Below are 19,873 nucleotides of genomic sequence, written 5' to 3'. Positions count from 1 at the left end.
TACTTACTCTATAACAACATTGTATTACAATTTAGTAATTGCTTTTTAATTGCGTATTGGAGTTGACAAGTTGTTGGAATAGGATTTTTTTTTTATTATACTCAGTTTGAGTAACTACACAGCATGAATAATCTTCATTGCTTTGCAATTAGAAACCAATCATTCAATTGTTGATACAATATTATTACTAAAATCAATTAAGGTGTTACAACGCAAGAAAAAAGCAACTTTAGGTAAAGTGATACCAAAGCACCAAATCCTGTGTTTGTGCAGAAAGGTGACAAAAGCTGCAGAGAAACAGCTCAGAACTCTCTGGCACACAACACCCATCTATGTCTTCCCTACACTGCAAGAGTACTGTGAAAAGTTAACAGCCCTTCTTCCGGACCCACTGAAGGTACTGCACAGTATCAAGTTCATATTTTGAATGTATTTTGTTTTCAAGTGCATTATAACAACATTTCTCACAACACACTTTACAACGTCAAGAAGGAATTTAGAAAAAAAACTACACACAAACTATCAGAAAAGCTAATCGGTGCTGCTTGTTGTTTTATGAAACAGTGAATAGCAGGAGTAGAAATGACCAAACCCAAAGGATTTTCCTACTGTTAAGTATACAGATTTATACAGATACATTAATTCCATTCCATTCATTCTATTTCATAAAATTCCATTACTTTCCTGTACTGTCTATGCACCTCCTACAATATTGACTGTATCTTATAACACCAAACAAGCCTGTCAAAACAGATTGCCGACATCATAACTTTTTCCTTTATTTATCGATGTGCTTACTGTCCTCTATTTGAATATCGTCCATCTCTTTGAATACTTGATGCTTTTAATTTGCTTTTGAATTTCCATGAGATGAGTTTGGAATGGACCCCAGTATGAACGGATGCATTAGGAACACGCAGACACACTGATTACCGGTAATACACGTCATTCATTATGAATCCTGATGTGGTCTAAGGCTGAAGGGAGTGGTAGCAGACCAAAACATCCCTCTCCCTCCATCTCTCAGCTCCCTCCAGCTGCTGTCCATCTCTCCTCTGGCTGCCTCTGGCTGCCTCTGGCTGATTTATCAACAAACAAACAAAAACACATGTTGGGAGCAATACTTTATACTTGACATGACCCCCCCCCCTTTATCAAAATAGTTAGCAGTCATTGCCATCAATCACCATCATAGTCGTTTGGAAACCCCATTGGAAACCACACTTCCATACCCCAGTAGAGAGCCGTGAAATGTCACACCGTGAGTATTTGTGCAGAGGGCTTTCACCTTCTATCCTTTCACCTTGTGTCCTGTCTTGCTAGGTGGTCTTCCTGACCAATAGTGGCTCCGAGGCCAACGAATTGGCCATGCTTTTGGCTCGACTTCACACCAGAAACTTTGACATCATCTCCCTGAGGTGAGTCCTGTGCTACTGTGGTCTCTCTCACTCCAGCCACACCACAGAGACGAGTCCTTTAAACCACTGTGTTCTGAACAGTCTTGATAGTTTTGTGTTAACTAGACTAATGTATGTTAACATTGACTATGTGTCTGTAGTGTGACACCATGGTGTACTGTATGGCAGTAAGTCTTTACACTGGCATTACTCCTCAAGAGAATGTGCCCTACATTTCACTGCTGTGTCAGATTCCAACCTCTCCGGAGAAAAAAGCGGGTTCAGTCATAAAATGTGTTTGTTCAGGTACTGGAATGAATATGACATGTTTGCTATGACTTGAGTAAAAGCTATGGCTGTTTGTCTCTCTTATCAGGGGGGCCTACCATGGTGGCAGTCCACAGACATTGGGTCTTACCTCCAACGCAGCCTATAAGTTCCCTGTTGCCCAAGGCCTAGGCTGCCATAATGTAAGTATGAGGTAGATGGCCGTCCCTTCTGTGTCAGTCAAATGGTCATTGAGAAGTGTTTTTGAACCCAAGACCAAGGTAGATGAAGATCCGGTCCTGCTTCTGTGTGATATATGTGTGAGTATGCTGTAATTGACTGATGTGAACAGATGTGTAACAGACACATATGCTGTAAACAGCTGATGTGGCTGTTCTCTCCTTCTAGACCATGTGCCCTGATGTGTACAGAGGCCCATGGGGAGGAAGCCACTGCAGGGACTCTCCAATTCAGACCACCAAAGACTGTGGCTGTGCCCAAGGTATACAGTAGCGCACACACACACACACACACACACACACACACACACACACACACACACACACACACACACCTACATACACACACACACACACACACACACACACACACACACACACACACAAAAAGTCAAAGGTTGCAGACGGTTTGGAGGGGTTTAGGTGCCAGTCTGAAGTACAAAGTCCTTCTCTTTTATTAAACATTTACCATTTTGAAAAACATACTTCAACCGTTTCACTTTATAACTCCTATCGGTTCAGCTAGTAACAGTACAGTACCTGGAAAACAAAGCGTAGCTTAACCTCTGAGAAGAGGTTGTTTATGTAATGTGTTCAGCCACAATAATAAATAATCAATCATTCATTACCTTTCATTCTCTATTGCTTACAGGCTATTGTCAGGCGAATGACAAATACATTGGGCAGCTCAAAGAGGTGTTGGCAGCCAGTGTTCCGAGTCGCATTGCTGCTTTCTTTGGAGAACCTATTCAGGTACGGATTGTACCGGTAGTATGTTTGATTGTCCTTGAAATATTCCCATTGCTGAAAGTATGAATACATACAGCACATGTAGATAAAATGAAGGTTTTTGCAATGGCGAACATGCATAAACAAATGGTAACATACTGTAAAGAAGCAAACTCTTTTGATCGGTTGGTTGGTTATGTGTCATGCTTTTATGCGTTTCCATAGGGAGTTGGAGGAGCCGTTCAATACCCCAAGAACTACCTGAAGGATGCATACAAACTTGTGAGGGAGAGGGGTGGGGTCTGCATAGCCGATGAGGTTAGTCAACATACTCCATCTTCAGTTCATACATTCACAATCATGTCTAGATTTTCACTATGGTACATCAGGACCAGTGGAGGTTGGTGGAGGTAGAAATCGGAGGACAGACTCATTGTTATGAATTTATAATTAATTAATAATTTTGCCATTTAGCAGACGCTTTTATCCAAAGCGACTTACAATTACGAATTACAGGGACATTCCCCCTGGAGTAACTGAGGGCTAAGTGCCTTACCCAAGGGCACACTAGTAGTGGTGTGGCTTCAGGCGGGATTTGAACTCACAACCTTCCGATCACAAGTCCAACTCACTATCCACTAGACCACCACTACCCCTTATGGCTGGAATAGAATGAGGAATGGTGTCACACACAGAGTCCCCTCTGTTATTTCTATGGAGATGGTTGGTGTGTGTTGGCCAGTTCAGATGTGTCACCCATAGCTTCCTCTTCCTGATTCTCTTCCTGTTCACCAGGTCCAGACAGGATTCGGACGAACAGGAAGTCACTTCTGGGGATTCCAGGGTCACGATGTCATGCCTGATATTGTGACCATGGCTAAGGGCATTGCTAATGGATTCCCAATGGGAGCTGTTGTCACAACGCCAGGTCAGACGGGCACTTTATTCACTTTTCTTTTCAGCGCAGGTGACATGATGTCTCCACATTGTACATGGGGTCCATGCATTTCCTGACAGTTATCATCATCAACGGCTCATGATTATTCAAATATTAAATCGAGTGCATAAAGAAATGGTAACATACTGTAGCCTACTTACACTGAAACAAAAACAGAAATGGAGAGCAACCTATGCTGCACACATGCAACTGCTCAAATGAGCAGTCGATGTACTAAGAACACACACACACTACAGAGCCGAGCTGAGCTGAGCTGTATTGTGCTGGCCTGGATATGCATCCTCCTTAGTTACAGATACAGTACCCTGGTGCTGGAACAGATAACGTGAACAGAACATCATGTAACCCAAAATATTGGTTACATGATGTTCTGTTCCAGATTATTGTAAATAAATAGGATATACTGTATATAACGAACACTCAGATTGAACCTTCAAACTAGAGGTCCACATGAGATTCCTAGACAATAAAATATCATGTTATTTCTTGTTATTACAAACACATACTATACCGCCGAGCCAGCAGGGCTAGCAGATATTGATGTTTGAGCTCTCACAGTGTGCAAACACAATCACAGACTGACACCAGGGAACATGTGAGTGCCTCTCATTATGGGATGTATCAGGTGTGGAAGTCATTCCTCACCACCCTGGTAGCACACCCACCTATCAGACTGGATGGAACCAGTCCACCATCCCATCCCATGACTTTTCCTTCATCATAAACATGGTTGACTGAGTGACCCTGGAGTATCAGGAAGCAACGGTCGGAGACAAAATAGCTCTTCTGTTAAGCCTTCCTCTATTTAAAGGATGGATGGTACATCAGTGAATCAGTAGAAAAAAAGCATTTATTCTTTAAATCTCTTGAATTTTTTATTCAACAACATTGTACAGAACAAAGCAGGATCCCTACATATAATAAACATTTCAAATAAAATCATACATTCACGAGGAAGAAAAATGCTTTTTTTTGTATGCAGAATTGAGGTGGTGTGAGTTTTCCATCTTAATGTTTTTGTGACCCATTTTTTCAGAGATTGCCAGTTCTATTTCCCAGGCAGTTCTCTTCAACACGTTTGGAGGCAACCCTGTGGCGTGTGCCATTGGCTCCGCTGTACTTGATGTGAGCACTAAGCACATCCAACCACTTCTATTCATTCTGAGCATCTGCATTTTCCTCAGCTAATAAATGGCATGTCGCTTATCTGAAAGGTTGCTGTAAACTGATTAATTGCATTGTTTCTTCTAGATCAGGGGGGTATTCCATCGATGTCGCTAAATGACAATCCAGGCTTGTTTTGATGAATCCTGCAAGATTCAAAAAATCCAGCCTTATTTTACCTTTAGTGACGTTCATGGAATACCCCCCAGGAGAGTCTGGTGGAGGTAGAAATCGGAGGACGGGCTCATTGTAATGCATGGAATGAGGAATGGTATCAAACACGTGTCCTTATTCTGTTCAATGCAGAACAAAACCTGTCCTGATTTCTCCCTCCGCCAGCCTACCCTGTTCTACATTGTAAGAATAATATTTGTTTATCATCGCCTTGGAAATGCATATCACTGAAGCTCACCACTTCAAAGTTGATAACATGGACATTGATAATGCTTTTTTCGTTAATCGATCCATTAGACAATCAAAGAGGAAGGCACACAGCAGATCAGTGCTGAAGTAGGGACCTATCTGCTGACGGAACTGGCCAAGATGAGGGAAAAGTATGAGATCATTGGGGATGTCCGCGGGAAGGGTCTGATGATCGGTGTGGAGATGGTCAAAGACAAGGTGAGGGAAGTTTACAACCTGGGAAAGATGAGAAGATATGCCGTTGCCTGGTTGACACAGACTGTTTGTGCTATTCAGCCAATTGTAGTTGTCAATGAAAGTTGGCTAATAACAGTCTGGGGTGACCAGAAACATCTTTGTAGAAAATATCCAATCACTCTCTAGGGACAGGAGAAGTTGGATGGTAATATGCATTGTTAAAACAGTGTTTCAGATCACAGTGTTTATGGCTGATCATAAGATCAGATTTTTGCAAACAAGTACCAGTTGTGTTTATTTGTCGTATTCAGATTGGTAAAATGTATTCTCCCATAAGTCATTCAAAATGTAATGTCTTGCTCACCCAAGAGAAAACTGTCACATTGCTACTTAAAAGTGTATTTCTCTGCCATCTCACAGGGTCATGGTTCAGTCCAGCGAGTGCTAGTTGATGATTAACCATGAGTAGACCAGTGGAGGCTGGTGGAGGTAGAAATCGGAGGACGGGCTCATTGTAATGTATGGAATAGAATGACGTGTTAGATTCCATTCCATGCATTACAATGAGTCCGTCCTCCCGATTTCTACCTCCACTGGAGTAGAGGAGACAGCAGAGAACATAACCCCAACACTAAACCTCACACCCCTCCACTCTCCCTTTCTCTCCCCACAGGCCAGCCAAGAGCCCCTACCTGCAGAGGCCATGGGTCAGATCTTTGAGGACACCAAAGACATGGGCGTCCTTATAGGGAAGGGGGGACTCTATGGACAGGTATACCCACAATCTACTGTTCCTCATCGTACTACAGTCTGCAGGGCATGCATGCCTTGAGAGTCTTGTTGAAAAAAGTACTGACACATTCAGATTCATGATGAACCATGCAAGTCAGGAGAGACTGTGGGAGGTAGAAATTGGAGGACGGGCTCATTGTAATGCATTCAATAAATCATTCCACTCATTACAATGACCACGTCCTCCGATTTCTACCTCCACCGGCCTCCACTTATGTGAGTGCACTGAGAGGAAAGGGAAGCTAGGTTGGCAGACTGTTTGCTAGTGAGCAAGTAGGAAGGACTGTATGATGTTTTCTCTGCATTTAATTTAGGACTGATTTAACGACTTACTGCAGCAGTTCCCAAACTTGGGGTCGGTGTTTCAGGGTTCAGATTAAACCAAATAGAGCATCTTTAGGCGATTAGAATACACTTGGACGTCTTACTGTGACTTGGCGTTGCATAAATACACAGAAATAATTTATGTCAATTTGGGGTCATGAGACTAAAAAGTTTGGGAACCCCTGTCTGACTGTCATGTCTCACTACAATGTCTTTTCTCAAAAAGACTGCCAAGTACCGACACCTGTATGACATTCGTCACCAGTCCTATGAATGTAATTGCACTCATTATTTCTGTCTCCCTCTCTCTTTCCCTCTCAGACATTCCGTATCAAGCCACCTATGTGTGTTACCATGGAGGATGCTGATTACTTCTTGGCTGTCTTCAACCAGGCGATGCAGAACCATGAGCAGAGAACATAATTGACCCTTCTGGATCTTTCCTAAACAGGAACGGAATTGCGTGCACACACACACACACACACACACTCTTCACCAGCAGTCAGAACTGGATGGTTCACTGAGACCCTGGGGAGCCCTCATCTGCCACACGATGACATCAACTCTCACCCATGAAGTTACAAGTAGCAGCCCAGACCTCTACATAATACATGAAAATGTGAATCCACATTTGATTGAATTGTCTCAACGCATACTAATGATCCACATTGACTTGCAACTATTTCAATAATGTTGACTAAAAGTAAGTAATACTTGTAATACTACTACTATAATACTAGTAAGTAATGTGTATACAGTTGTGTATACTGTAGATATACTGACAACTATGTGTGGGCTTTGACTCTGTACTACGGCCACAACCACAACTAATTTAGCTATTAGTTAAGCTGTAGGAAAAAAATAAGTTATGGTTGCAATCTGTATATACTGTATGAGCTTTTATTGATTGTTGTATGTTAATGTATTCACGTTAAACCTCTCTAAACTCAAGAAAGGAAACTTGGAAGGCATTTCATAACACACCTCTCATCTACATTGATCTTGAGAGGTGCAGACTGTCTATGAAACTGTCAAATAAACTGTGCCAGTATTTCTCTGGAGTCCATCAGTCAATGTATCCTGCATCTGAACACGTGATAAAGATAGACAATTTTTTGGTGCACACACAATACTTGGGTTCACAGTAAAGCATTACATTCAAAGAACCCAAATGATATCAAATATGTCAATGTGATGTACAGTGAGGGCTATAGCTCATACACTGATGAGCCAAAACATTATGACTACCTGCCTAATATGCTGTTGGTATTGTGCCTAATATGCTCACACATCGACATGCCTTGGGCGCACAACACCCTGTCTCCGGCTTGTGGTTCGTTCCTCCTTGGACCACTGTCAGTACGTACTCACCACTGCTGACCGGGAGCCCCCCACAAGCCTTGCCGTTTCAGAGATGCCCATAGTCTAATAACGCCTTCAACAATTCAATAGTGAAGATTGCAGAGCTCCGAAAAACTACTTCGGAGTATCCCTCCAACACTGGGTGTATAAAGACACAGACACTGGATAAGATCCTAATGTTTATGTAGTATCTTTGTTTACAAAGAGCCTACGCAGTACGCACACACTTAACGTGGAACCATCTGCCTTTAGGTTGTTGTTTTTGTATAAATATAGAATATGAGCAGCATCACAACACAGTTTCACGACAGGTGAACAAAACCTCACCTCACATGAAGGCCTAATGACTGAACACAACACATCACAGAATTATATTAGAATTTGTTTGTATGACGATTCCCAAGATAACAAAGGGTCTGATGGCACAAGATGGACATTCTTGACAAAATGCAAAATCCAAGAGGGAAGCAACGATGTGACCAGAATACAGTGGTGTACTGGGAGGCCTGGGTAATGGAATGAGGGGTTCACTTAAAACTGTTTTATTGTCTCCAAACAGGCCGAGAACTTCCGATCAGAAGGACAAGGAGAAGGACAAGGCTGAGGCTTGTCAGACATAATAACATCCTCTTCAAGTTCATTGTCCAATACTCAGAATCTCATTGAGACATAGGCCGTGGATTGTTTTCTAAACATGCAAAAACCTCAAACAGCAATCACACAGCAGTCTCTTTTTCCAGACAGTCCAGTTTATGAAAGCTCCATCTCTCTGCTCACCATGAGCAGCCATTCCTCCATTGAGGGAACAGACTTTGGAACAGACTCTGTGGAGACCCCTCTAGCATTGCCAGTGATGTGGGGCTGGTTCAGTCTTTGTTCCAGCCTCAGTGGGACAGGCTATCTGTTCTTCCTCTTCTCTTTCTTGCTCTTGCAGGGGACACTGCCATTGGCTGAGAGGGCGGTGGCATGGCCTGTGGTCTTCAGGTGGTCAAACAGCTTGTTCCTGGTGGAGAACTCGTAGTGGCAGGAAACACAGCGCAGGAGACTGGGGTCCTTCAGGGTGTTAGAGAGGGTGGAATGACTCGTTAAAACATGGCTTTACTAACAAGACATCACTGCAATCTGTCAAACATGGTTCAGTTACATTTTCACAATCGTGTTGACGTACCTCAGCGGCTTCCTCTCCTCTTCCCTGGGGCTTGATGTTCTTCACCTCTTTTCCTACATTCTTCTTCCCCTTTGTCTTTGCGGTGCTGATGATATAAAAAATAAATAACAAAAACATTGTAAATGCGAAACGCATGAATACGATGAATTCCATTACTGGTGAGTGTCCACCATAAACATCGCAAAACGCATCATGTTTCTCTAAGTGATGATAAGCGACAGCCTAAAGATGACCTATCTCAGGTGTCACAGATAGAGGGAGGGCTTGGTCAAGTGGTCACCTCTTAGTGTCTGTGGGTGGGCAGTCCTCCTCCTGCTGCTGCTGTCCGTCCTGTGGCGAGTCATCGCTGGGCTTCTCTGAGGAAGGCTGGGGGTCATCCTCACTGATGCCTGTCTGCGTTGGCGGAGGGGTCTCAGGACCGTTAGGGGTCTCAGGACCTTTAGGGGTCTCAGGGCCTTTAGGGGTCTCAGGGCCTTTAGGGGTCTCAGGGCCATTAGGGGTCTCAGGGCCTTTAGGGGTCTCAGTGCCTTTAGGGGTCTCAGTGCCTTTAGGGGTCTCCGTTTGTGGGGGGGTGGGCTCCGGTGCAGCAGGGTCCCCCTCTTCCTCCTCCTCCACATCCTCTTGGGGTGTCTGAATGAGAGACAGAGAGAGAGGTATTAATAAAGATCAATAATCTAATACTATTAAAGAGCTATTAAAGAGTAAGATCATTTCGTATCTGGGGTAAAATACAAGAACGTAACGATAGATGGCAGTTCTGACTGTTGTTAAAACTCAGTTGATTTTCTTGTGTTAAACACAGGTTCTTACATTTGCAGCTTTTTGTTGTCTCTTTTTCTTCTTTTGCTTTTTAGACAGCCTGAAGATAAGAATGACAACATTCACATTCAGGCAGTTTATAATGTTTATGAACATACTGTAAATTGTGCGTATTTTGTATTATGTTCTGTTTTTTGGGGTATTTTGACTACATTCGTTTTAAGGTACCGTACACACCTCTGTCTTGGTGCTTCCTCCTCTACCTCCTCCTCTTCTTCTCTTCCCTCCTTCAGATTCAGGGACTTATCCTCGTCTTGAAGCTGTTGCCGTAGCAATGCCACCATCTCTCTGTGCTTTTTGGACTTGTCATGATTCTTCATGCTGTCAATGTGAACAGAGAAAAAAACAATTATTTTGGTGTGGAAAGAAGGACAGAGACAGACAGAGTGAGACACAGAGAGAGCAAATGTACATTTTAGTGCAAACAGAGAGAAACTCTATTCAGTATTCCCTCTGGACTGCACCGAATTAGTCACAAGGGAGGGAAAAGCTGCCACACAACTTACGCTTTATCGGTTTTGAATGATTTGTCACATGCAGGGCAGTACAGGTCATCATCGTAGTCCATGAGCTCATCAGCCCCATCTGGCTGGAGAGTGTCTGTGGAGGAACAGACATGCATCACATTTGGGATTGTATCATCATCATTATCGTCATCATCATCATCATCATTACTACGTCGTGTCTGTCCCAGAGATCAGAGTCCATCTGTGTAGGCTTAAAGGGATGGATCACAAAATCTGATATTTGGGTTTTACTTACCCTAAAAGGAGTCTTTTAAGGTAAGTAAGACAGACTTTAATCCACTAGCATGTTTAACCAAAACCCTATGCAAGTCAATGGACCCCATGTTAACATGTTTTAAATGCCCTGCTCAAATCATCTCAAAGTAATTTAAAACAAGTAGTTGAGTCTCTTCAGAGAAATTTAATTGGGCATGAAAATTCAAACATGCTAATTTAGGGTCCATCAATATGCATTGGGTTTTGGCTCACAATTAGCTGTTAGTTACAGTGCCCAGATAAACAGAACCAAAGTGTTAATCAAAGTTTGTCCTTGTCCATAGACTCATTTCAGGGTAAGGTACCAAATATGTGATTTTGTAAATGACAAAACAGCCAATTGCCAGACGAGTGTTTTCTGAACTGACCTGCTCCCTCCAGGTCCACCTTGTCCTGTGTTTCCACATCCTCCTCCCCCTCGCTCTCGGATGACGCGTCACCAAACTCTTCTCCGTACTGAGCCTCCATCTGCTGCAGCTCCTTCTCCAGTTCAGACATGGCAGTCCAGCTCTGCTCCTTGTAGTCCTCGGCCAATCTGTGGAGGGAGGGGGGAGATGTATTACCTATGGATCTGAGGAGATCAGTAGCCGCTTCTCCATAGCGGTGCCAGCGTGCAAGTGTGTCCCCTGTTTACATTCTGCAGTTCAAAATGTGGTGAACTACAGAGGAGACACTTAGCAATGCATTTCAAATAGCCTCCAGTACGTTGTGACAATTTTAGCTTTTAAATGCGCCATTCAAATCAATTCGATGCTGATAAGAAAATCCCACTCTTGCTCTAAAATGCTCCCCTGGCCCTGTTTGGCCTAATGAGGACCGGTAGAGGAGGCTAAGCCCTGTAGTGACTGTGGAAAAGCAATTGGCCTTGGCACACACTGTGGTAGCCCCGCTGTGGAAATGTCAATAGGTTGAAATATCATCTGTCTGTACTGGACTGTCAACATACGGATCCAGTCAAATTATTACTTGACCAAACAGATGTAAGCCCTATTCAAACTGGATTAGTATTATGTGGTGATGTCCGTAATTTCTTTATCCCGTTTGAATCAGTCATGTCCGTAAACATTTCAGTAAAACATTCCACCGCAAATTACCTTCCCTATTTCGCTGATTCTGGAGGTCCTGTGGTAATAGTAGTAGTGAACCTGCTACACCAGAAATGTGAACAGTTGCATGCGTGGATGCAGAATGAATAGCCCTCCCCTCTGTTTCTGCAAGTAACTTGAAATGCATCAAGTCCGAGTTGGGGTTTGTACACTGTCCATTGTCGTACTGCTATTGTATGCATGTACTACTATTATCAATGTTTCTATTACATTTCCAGGCTATAAATCTGAGTGAATATGTTTTTAATTGTCCAAAGCATTAAAACCTATCATTTCAGGCACTTGGTGTTTACGCACGTGGATCCGTGATATCCGGGGGATTGTCAGTCAATTCCAGTAAAACACTGGACTTCACCCGTCCGAATGCGCCACACGAAACACAGAAGTCGGGGGTAATTACTAAATTACGGAGGTCACCACAAAATACTAATCCTGTCCGCATAGGGCTATAGTGTGAGAAAATAACCGAATCTAATTCTAAATTATCCATTCACACTCCCTGTCACCCGTGTCAGAGGGGGCAGTACATCATCATTCAGAACCCCTCCCGTCCTCTCCAGACTGGCAGGCACGGCGCTCCACTCACTTGGCCTGGTTCAGCTTCTGCTTGCGCCTCAGCTCCTCCACCTTCTTGGCCTTCTCGGCGTTCTGCTCCTCCACCAGTTTCTTGTGGGCCTGCACCCTCTTGTCGCGCTTACGCACAAAGGCCACCAGCTGGCGCACCAGCTCGCCACGCTCCTTCCTGGCCTTCTCACGCACCTTCTTGTTCTCCTTCTCCATGGCCCTCTTCTCCCAGCGGTTGGAGGCCTGCCGGGTGTCGTACTCCTCCTTCCAGGCAAAGTTCTTGCGGGTGGAGAAGCTCTGCCAGTAGCCATAGAAGAGATGCACCACCTAGTGGACGCGTGGAGATATACATGTTGATTATCAACTGAAAGTTCAACAATATACAGTATATTTAAACATTTTTAAAAATGAACGGTGCCTCATTGCTCTTATGACCTCAGAAGATACCGTAAATAATCATTAAATACAGTGATCCTTCGTTTATTCCTGGTCCTGGAGAGCCGCAGTGCTGCAGGCTTTTTTCCCAGCTCAGCACTGACCCAATTCATTCAGCTAATCAATGTTTTGAAGATCAGTTGATTAGTTCAATTAGCTGTGATAGCACTGGGAAAAAGCTGGGACACATTTAGACCAACAGCTCCAGGACCAACATTGATTACCGATTAAGTTTGATTAAAACAAACAAACACAAGCATGGGCTGATGTAGAAACGCATTTACTATGTGTGCCATTACTTTTATTTGGTCCTTTAAGTGAATTCTACAGAACTAATCATGCCATAGGCCAAAAGGTGACACTACTCATGTAAATGGGTTTTACATGACGCTACTCATGTAAAACCCATATCAATGGGTGAACCAGATTATCGCTTGCACCGTGCGTATCTATTAATCGCTGAAAGTGTTGTGCTTATCGAGGTCAAACTTTTACCGTGTCATAGTCACTTTGAGAATCTCCAAATGGAGGGAACTCATCCTCCTCCTCGTCCTCCTCTTTGCTGCTCTCCATCTCCTCTTTTGTGATGGACTCAAACACCTTTCTGTACACTGCATAGAAACCCTGATGAAATGAGAGAGGGAAGGTAATGTAATGTAATACAGTTGTCTAGTAGAAGCAAATGAACAGTTCACCCAAGAAAATACACTGGTAACATAGTAACTTAAAGAATATACAGATGTATTACTATATTGTGGTAAACTGCCTTCGCTAAAACCACAGGGTTTTAAATCTCTACCACCCAAACAGTAAAACACGTGCTAGTCACCATGACTGCAAACTGAGAGATGTGTTCCAATTCCAGAGAGATTACAAGGACAATGTGAGCTACTGGTGCCCTCTACTGGTTAACCTTACAGGAGATTTTTTTTTCTTACGGGGTGGGGTAGCACTAGCACTAATGGTGCTAAATGGACATCGCTAGCACTAACGGTGGTCTAACAATGATGCACGTGTAAGTAGCAGCAGCCCTGACCTTAACACCTGCATAATTGCTTCGAAAACAGTTTACTGTGACTGTGTTCTCCACACTGTCTGGAATTGTACCCAGCTGTCTGAAGCTAAAAGGTATGTCAGCAGGAGAGTTTAACAGACAGGAAGATTAGTTAGCTTGCGCATCATGTGACTTGGATGAGACTTAGACCTTAATGTGAACATTTCAAGCCAGCAAACTGCGACACTTTAAATGAATGTGCAATAACACTATTGTGCAATATGACAACCCTAGTCGTTTTATCTGTACAGTATAGTATAGTGGATAGTGTACATAGCCTTTATTTATGTAAACCAGCTCCTTTCCCTTCTTGTTTTTTTAGTTTTTTTTTCTTTCCTAGCACCAGGGGAGCCACCCCTCCCAAATTTCGTTGTTTGGTACCTGTACTATAGCAATGACAATAAAGACCATTCATTCATTCATTAAGATCTATTCACATGGATTTTTAGATAAAAACAGCTAATTAAGCAGAAAAGTAAGAAGTTTGCAGTGCACCCCTGTTGACAATACTGTACTGCAGTGAGGTGAGGAGGACAAAACAGAAACATCTCCTTCTCATGAGTCCAGTTACATTCCAATTATGATATTATGAGCACAATAGGACAGGTTACATGTGGTAAGATACCCTCTGAGGAGAGGCAACAGATACATCACAGATCTAACACTCACCTCCTCATCATCACCATAGCCAGAGTAACAGGTGACAGTAAAGTACTGGACGAGGTCAACACTATCGTCCGCATACTCTCCACTCACCCCCCCCTTCAGGAGTGCTTCTCTGTGGTTGTCATACCTGGATAGGGGAGAGAAGCGCAGCATTACGCCACCATTACTATTACCTCCTCACACACTGGGCAGCTGTGCTGGCAACTGGTCTGGTTGTTATCATTCTCTAACCTGGAAAGTTGACAGAGAGCACACTGACACACATTTACATGATTTCAGTGGCCATGGTGGAATGCGAATGGTACTACTGTATGTATGCACAGCCAGACTGGGTCTTTAGCCAAGTTCCATTGGATTCATATTGACCACTCAGAGCCCGATCCAAACACGATGTCAATTCAGTCCTCTCACCTGAATGGCAGTACATGTTTGTTAGTACTCACCATGCTCTCTCCTGTGGGTCACTGAGGACTTCATACGCTGCCTGAACCAGCTTGAAGTGTTCTGCCGCCTCATCCGCATTGTCCAGGTTCTTATCTGGTGATGACAAAGTGTTTCACCATTCTAGTAATGCAAATAATTAGAGTAATATATAACATAACACAAACACCCAGAATTAGTTTAGAATTGCTTAAAATCCTTTCTATGACTGTATATATATATACTACACATATATATATATACTATATAGGCTACATGACTGTGTCATGTGTGTTAACTGGCATTGCCTGTCTGTATGCTTTTGTTTCCAAGCCAGTTTAAATGTAAAAGCATTGTAGATGATAAACTGACTTGTCACCTTAAACATATTGAGAGAATGCTATTAGAAACCCCAACATACTGTACCTGGATGCCACTTCAAGGCTAACTTGCGATAGACCTTCTTCAGGTCATCATCAGTCGCGTCCCTTTTGACACCCAATATGTCATAATGACACGTCTTCATTTTGAGCTTTGAGGTCGTTCAGATGAGATCAGGTTGAGTCTTCAGCAGGGCCAGACAGTGACAGTGGTGGGATCACTTCCTCTGAAAATGGCTAACATTAGCTCGCTAGCTAACAAGCTACGCTAACAGTGTTCCTCCTTGGTCTCCCTTATTAAAACAAGCGAGCCAGTGTACAGTAACAGGGGTTTTCCTCAATGTTGCACGTTACCATAATCAGTCCGAAAATAATGTAATGTTCAATGTATACACTTCATAGGTTGTCCTTGTAGCTTGGCAACTTCACCATCACCGCACAATGTGGACTTGTATTACAGCAGCTTACGTCAACTTTGCCGGTGTGCGCTTAAATATGACGTCAGTCACAATCGACACGACTTACGAAAAAACTCATGTGCTCTCACTCTGCTCTTTCTATACAGTATGGCCATTATACATTTAATGTATTTCTAATTTGGCCTATCAGTGCAAATTATGTTGGATATTATCCAGGTGTTCTAAAATCAGCTGTGGTTTTAGCACATCCTTTTTACTTCACTTCAGCTACTTTTATCCTTCACCTTGCATTAGGCTTGCTGATGTCCTGTAAAGTGCATTGTATTACAACTGTGTACAAAACGTGCTTTCTAAATAACGTTTGATCCGGTCATTTGGTGCAGTATTAACTGAGCCTAATGATCCTAACACTAACTCAGTCATCCATATGTTTTACTTCCGTCTGTGGCCATCTGTGCCATCTGTTGCTAATCATAAACAATGAAACAAAAGTTTAAAAACCAGATTATTCTCAAAGTTTAATCATTTCTATTCAACAACAAGAAAAGGATAACAGGTGCATCAGACAAGTTACATTGTTGTTTTTGTACAGCTGGAATATTATCATAAAGGGAGCACATGAATGTATATTGACAGTCCTTGAAAGGCTGTAGGGCTTGGTGGTCAACTCAATTCTGGGCAATCCTCCCCACCAGAGGCAACAAACACATTGACAAACACCATAAACACTTCACAAACACCTTCTGTCACAGGCCAGGCCATACGAAACAGGAAGTCTCTAGCGTTTCTGCATCCTCTGTCGTTTGAAGGCCTTGTGTTTGTTCTTCTTCACCACTTTGGGTGCAGGGGCCTCCAGCTGGATGTTGGGTGGCTTCTCCTCGGCTGGTGTCAGGAACACATCCGCTGTGACGTCCTTGGTCACGTCTTCCTTCGCCTCAGTCCTCTTAATCTTCTGCAGATCTTTGAGAATCTGTTTCTCCCTCAGCTTGGCAGCTGTGGCCATTCGGATCTGCCGCCGGTGCTGAGGAGAGAGAACCAGTAATGAACCAATGTACAAAGATCTGAACCTTCAATAGCACAATGTCAAAATAAATGGCATCATTAGTGATCAGTTCCTTGTCTTATAAATAAACTTGTGTATGACCTGTCAAATCTCTACTTGTTGAGTACAAGAAAGGCTGACATTCAAGCAAGGTAAAAACATCCCTCTGGAAATGAGCTGTTCATCAGTATTTTCCAGTTTCCAACAAATCTAGTAGCACTGACAGAATATTACCATGTTAGGAGACTCAAAGTATGGGTTCTCGTAGAGGGTGGGTCCGCCAAAACTCCCCTGGAATAGCTTGATGAGGTTCAGGACAAAGCGAGGCCCGATTTCTACCATCGAAGCATCTTCCTCAATGATCTGAGACACAAAACAAGTCAAAATGAATGATGTGCACATTTCTTTTAAACATGAACATGTCTTTGACACTACCATTGGGATAATCATACCTAGTTGGTTTTAAAAAGTAGGAATATTCAGGTGCGAATACTTTGGCTCTAATAGGTCAAAGAGGGAGTTGGTGAAACCCACCTGGTAGTTTCTGAACCATATCCTGTTGTCTGCAATGGTGAAAGTGAAGACATGGTCCACAAAGGGCTGGCTCTTAGGGTGGTAATGTGGAGTTGAAAATGTCTAAAAGAAAAGGAACAGGTGTCACTTTGGAACTGGTAAATCACCAGAGAAAATCAGTGACAAACAATCACATCATTAGCTGTAAGTTGTTTGTCCGTTTTGATCGAACGACTAACCTGGATGAATAGCTCCTTCAGCACTGCATAATGGGGCTCCTTGTCAAATTGCTATTAGATAGAAAGAAAATGTAAACAATGAACATGTTAATAACAATATATTAGTCTTAATAGCAAGTATTTACTTGTCGAGTAAAGAAACTGTACTTTGTATTTTACACATGTTGACAAACTGTTTAATCAAGCAGCGTTCAACAGTACTCACAGGATCAAATGAGAGCAGCGGTCTGGATCCTTTCAGGCAGTTGCCAGTCATTTTGAGTTCGGCCAGTGTGTGGACTACAGCAAGAACACAGAGAGCTTTCTTAGTGTGGTCCCAAATCCAACCATACGTTGATTTGTAAATAAATGCAAAGCATAGTGAAGAAAGACCCGTCACATTGCAGGTAATACTCACTATTCTGTACCAAAAACTTTGCAGAGGGTCCATGAGGGACATTTGCAACCCTAAAAAGAAAAAGGGGCAAATACGTGTAAGATATAGGCCTACAGCATTTGTTTCCTAAACATAAGTGGGAGTGTGTGATGACTTTCTGATCCACTACAACTACTCACCACATGTAGAGATCCTGCTTCTTCTTTGCTTCAAAGAATATGCATTTGTTGCAGTTCTTAATTTCACACACCTGAAAAGGTAGAAAGCCTTTAGTAATCCAGAACAAGTAAGAAAGGTGTTGTATCATGTTGTATCACCCTAGTAAATGTTCAAGCCATTTCACCTCGTTTATGACGAAGAGTTTGTCCTTTCTGTCCATTTTGGTATCTGCAAGAGTGACAAATACAGTTTTAGGAGACATATTTGACATCAAGAGAAGAGGCCAGCTAGCAGCTTAAGGAAGCATACCTCGTTTAGCGTGTGGCATCATAGTCCGGAGGTCCATCATTAAGTGTCGTGTTCTGAAGTTGATGCCTCTCGACGAGAACACAAGAACTCGTTCTTTGTTTTTCCACTTGCCCTGTTTGGGGAAGGACAGCCAGGTTGGTAAAAGTCAACACAATTGTTGTAGCTAATAGCCAGCTAGAGACTTGTTGCTACCTCTTCATGCTAATGCAGGGAACAGTGTAGTCCCGTTTTTTAACATATATGTCACTTACCATTGACACTGGTGGTGGGACGATGATGTCATTATTCTGTTCTTGACCAGTACCACTTTGCTCTTGTTGTCCATTTTCTAATTGTTCTAATTTGGCCTTCTTTCCTGCTTTACCACCTGGACCTTTTCCTCCACGTTTTCTCTTGGTCGGCGACATTTTATGTGTTGGTGGGATACACAGGAAGCGCACAGTCCACGCTGAAAACACACGTGGTAGTGGAAGGCAAGGCAACACTAGCGCCACCTAATGTAGCGGAGCGAGAGTGCAGACGGATATTCATCAGAGCAGTCATACGTCATCTCCCTGTCATCAGAACGACCACGCCCCCTTTTGGGTGGTAGAAGTGTTCGCAGTTTGACTGGCGGTCAATGTAAATGTGTCGTCTTTGCTACTTTAATCCGATAAAATAAGAAAACAGTATTGCTTTTTAGATATTAGGATCTCAAATCCGATGGCCAGTCAGGCAAACAATTATATAGTGTCGTTGCCGATCAATGATCGACGTTGTTATTTAGAAAAAATATAATATAATGAAATAGGGGTTGATGTGTTTCAGTCTGCCTCCCTAACCCATATCATGACAACTACCGTATTGAATCTCAGATAGATGTACACGATACAAAGTAGCTAGCCTGCGCGGATGTTTGTGTTCGGGTTACTAGGAAACAGTCCAGTTGGAGTTCAGTTGCAGAACAATTTTTTGTTGGCGGAGCGAAAATAAATGATTAAATAAACAAACAAATCATAATCTGTTGTCGCTTATTACTGTTAATGAATAAATGGCGCTGTAGAAATGTTGTATAAAAGCAATATCACACGAGAGGGAGTGCAGCCTCGTACCTACGACCGAATCACAGCCGTGCTGATATTCAGTATAACAGCACTCCCTCTCGTGTGACATTGCTTAATTATATTAGCCTACGTGAGAATAATAATAGAATAATATAGAATAATAATATTATGCATTGTCATATTATGTGAGGATGAGAATGTTATGCATTGCTTGGCTTGCACATTAAAAGGTAAAGCAACAGGGAAGTAAAAACAATCATACAACCATTGTCTTTGTCCATTATATAAGTTCTTGCTTTATTGATATATGTTCCCACAGGGCCGGTCCTAGGCATTTAGGTGCCCTAGGCGAGAGTATGATTTGATGCCCCCCCCCTCCCCCAAAATTTTAGCCACCACCACATTAAGCCACCAGTACTGCCTCATCACCACCCACACATTCAACAGTAAAAATATGGAAAACAATGGTTTCAAGACAAAAATAGACAGTAGGCTGAGACATATTTTCATAGAGACAAAATTATTTAAATGTAATTAAATGTTTTTT

At 42.7% G+C, this 19,873-nt stretch overlaps 3 protein-coding genes across 3 annotated transcripts in view; 1 reads left to right on the top strand and 2 right to left on the bottom strand.

The window, feature by feature from the left end:
• Positions 1 to 7,536, top strand: part of agxt2 (alanine--glyoxylate aminotransferase 2) — a 10,137-nt gene extending 2,601 nt beyond the window's left edge. Inside the window, exons 4-14 of the mRNA XM_080530058.1 lie at positions 274 to 397; positions 1,324 to 1,418; positions 1,774 to 1,867; positions 2,073 to 2,166; positions 2,556 to 2,656; positions 2,858 to 2,950; positions 3,428 to 3,560; positions 4,627 to 4,715; positions 5,226 to 5,375; positions 6,028 to 6,126; positions 6,792 to 7,536. Of these exons, the coding sequence (XP_080386184.1) occupies positions 274 to 397; positions 1,324 to 1,418; positions 1,774 to 1,867; positions 2,073 to 2,166; positions 2,556 to 2,656; positions 2,858 to 2,950; positions 3,428 to 3,560; positions 4,627 to 4,715; positions 5,226 to 5,375; positions 6,028 to 6,126; positions 6,792 to 6,893 (1,174 nt within the window). The 3' untranslated portion in view covers positions 6,894 to 7,536. The remainder of the gene's footprint in view (positions 1 to 273; positions 398 to 1,323; positions 1,419 to 1,773; positions 1,868 to 2,072; positions 2,167 to 2,555; positions 2,657 to 2,857; positions 2,951 to 3,427; positions 3,561 to 4,626; positions 4,716 to 5,225; positions 5,376 to 6,027; positions 6,127 to 6,791) is intronic.
• Positions 7,537 to 7,614: 78 nt separating this feature from the next.
• Positions 7,615 to 15,648, bottom strand: dnajc21 (DnaJ heat shock protein family (Hsp40) member C21). Its single transcript, XM_080530057.1, has 12 exons — positions 15,273 to 15,648; positions 14,870 to 14,963; positions 14,430 to 14,553; positions 13,202 to 13,330; positions 12,294 to 12,598; positions 10,970 to 11,136; positions 10,326 to 10,419; positions 9,997 to 10,140; positions 9,811 to 9,859; positions 9,281 to 9,630; positions 9,001 to 9,085; positions 7,615 to 8,885 (listed from the first exon to the last, which is right to left on the bottom strand). Exons 1-12 carry the CDS (start codon positions 15,370 to 15,372, stop codon positions 8,730 to 8,732), a joined length of 1,797 nt encoding a protein of 598 aa, XP_080386183.1. The 5' UTR covers positions 15,373 to 15,648; the 3' UTR covers positions 7,615 to 8,729.
• Positions 15,649 to 16,167: 519 nt separating this feature from the next.
• Positions 16,168 to 18,690, bottom strand: bxdc2 (brix domain containing 2; the record flags this gene model as incomplete). Its single annotated transcript, XM_080528438.1, has 10 exons — positions 16,168 to 16,666; positions 16,922 to 17,050; positions 17,222 to 17,323; positions 17,440 to 17,490; positions 17,645 to 17,718; positions 17,837 to 17,886; positions 17,995 to 18,065; positions 18,159 to 18,202; positions 18,284 to 18,395; positions 18,535 to 18,690. 10 exons carry the CDS (start codon positions 18,688 to 18,690, stop codon positions 16,424 to 16,426), a joined length of 1,032 nt encoding a protein of 343 aa, XP_080384564.1. The 3' UTR covers positions 16,168 to 16,423.
• Between the last annotated feature and the right edge of the window lie 1,183 nt (positions 18,691 to 19,873).

This window comes from Nansenia antarctica, assembly GCF_963989245.1.
Source record: "Nansenia antarctica genome assembly, chromosome: 4".
Taxonomy (NCBI): Eukaryota; Metazoa; Chordata; class Actinopteri; order Argentiniformes; family Microstomatidae; genus Nansenia; species Nansenia antarctica.
Note: the sequence above shows the minus strand (reverse complement) of the source record. Positions and strands in the feature narration are given on the sequence as shown.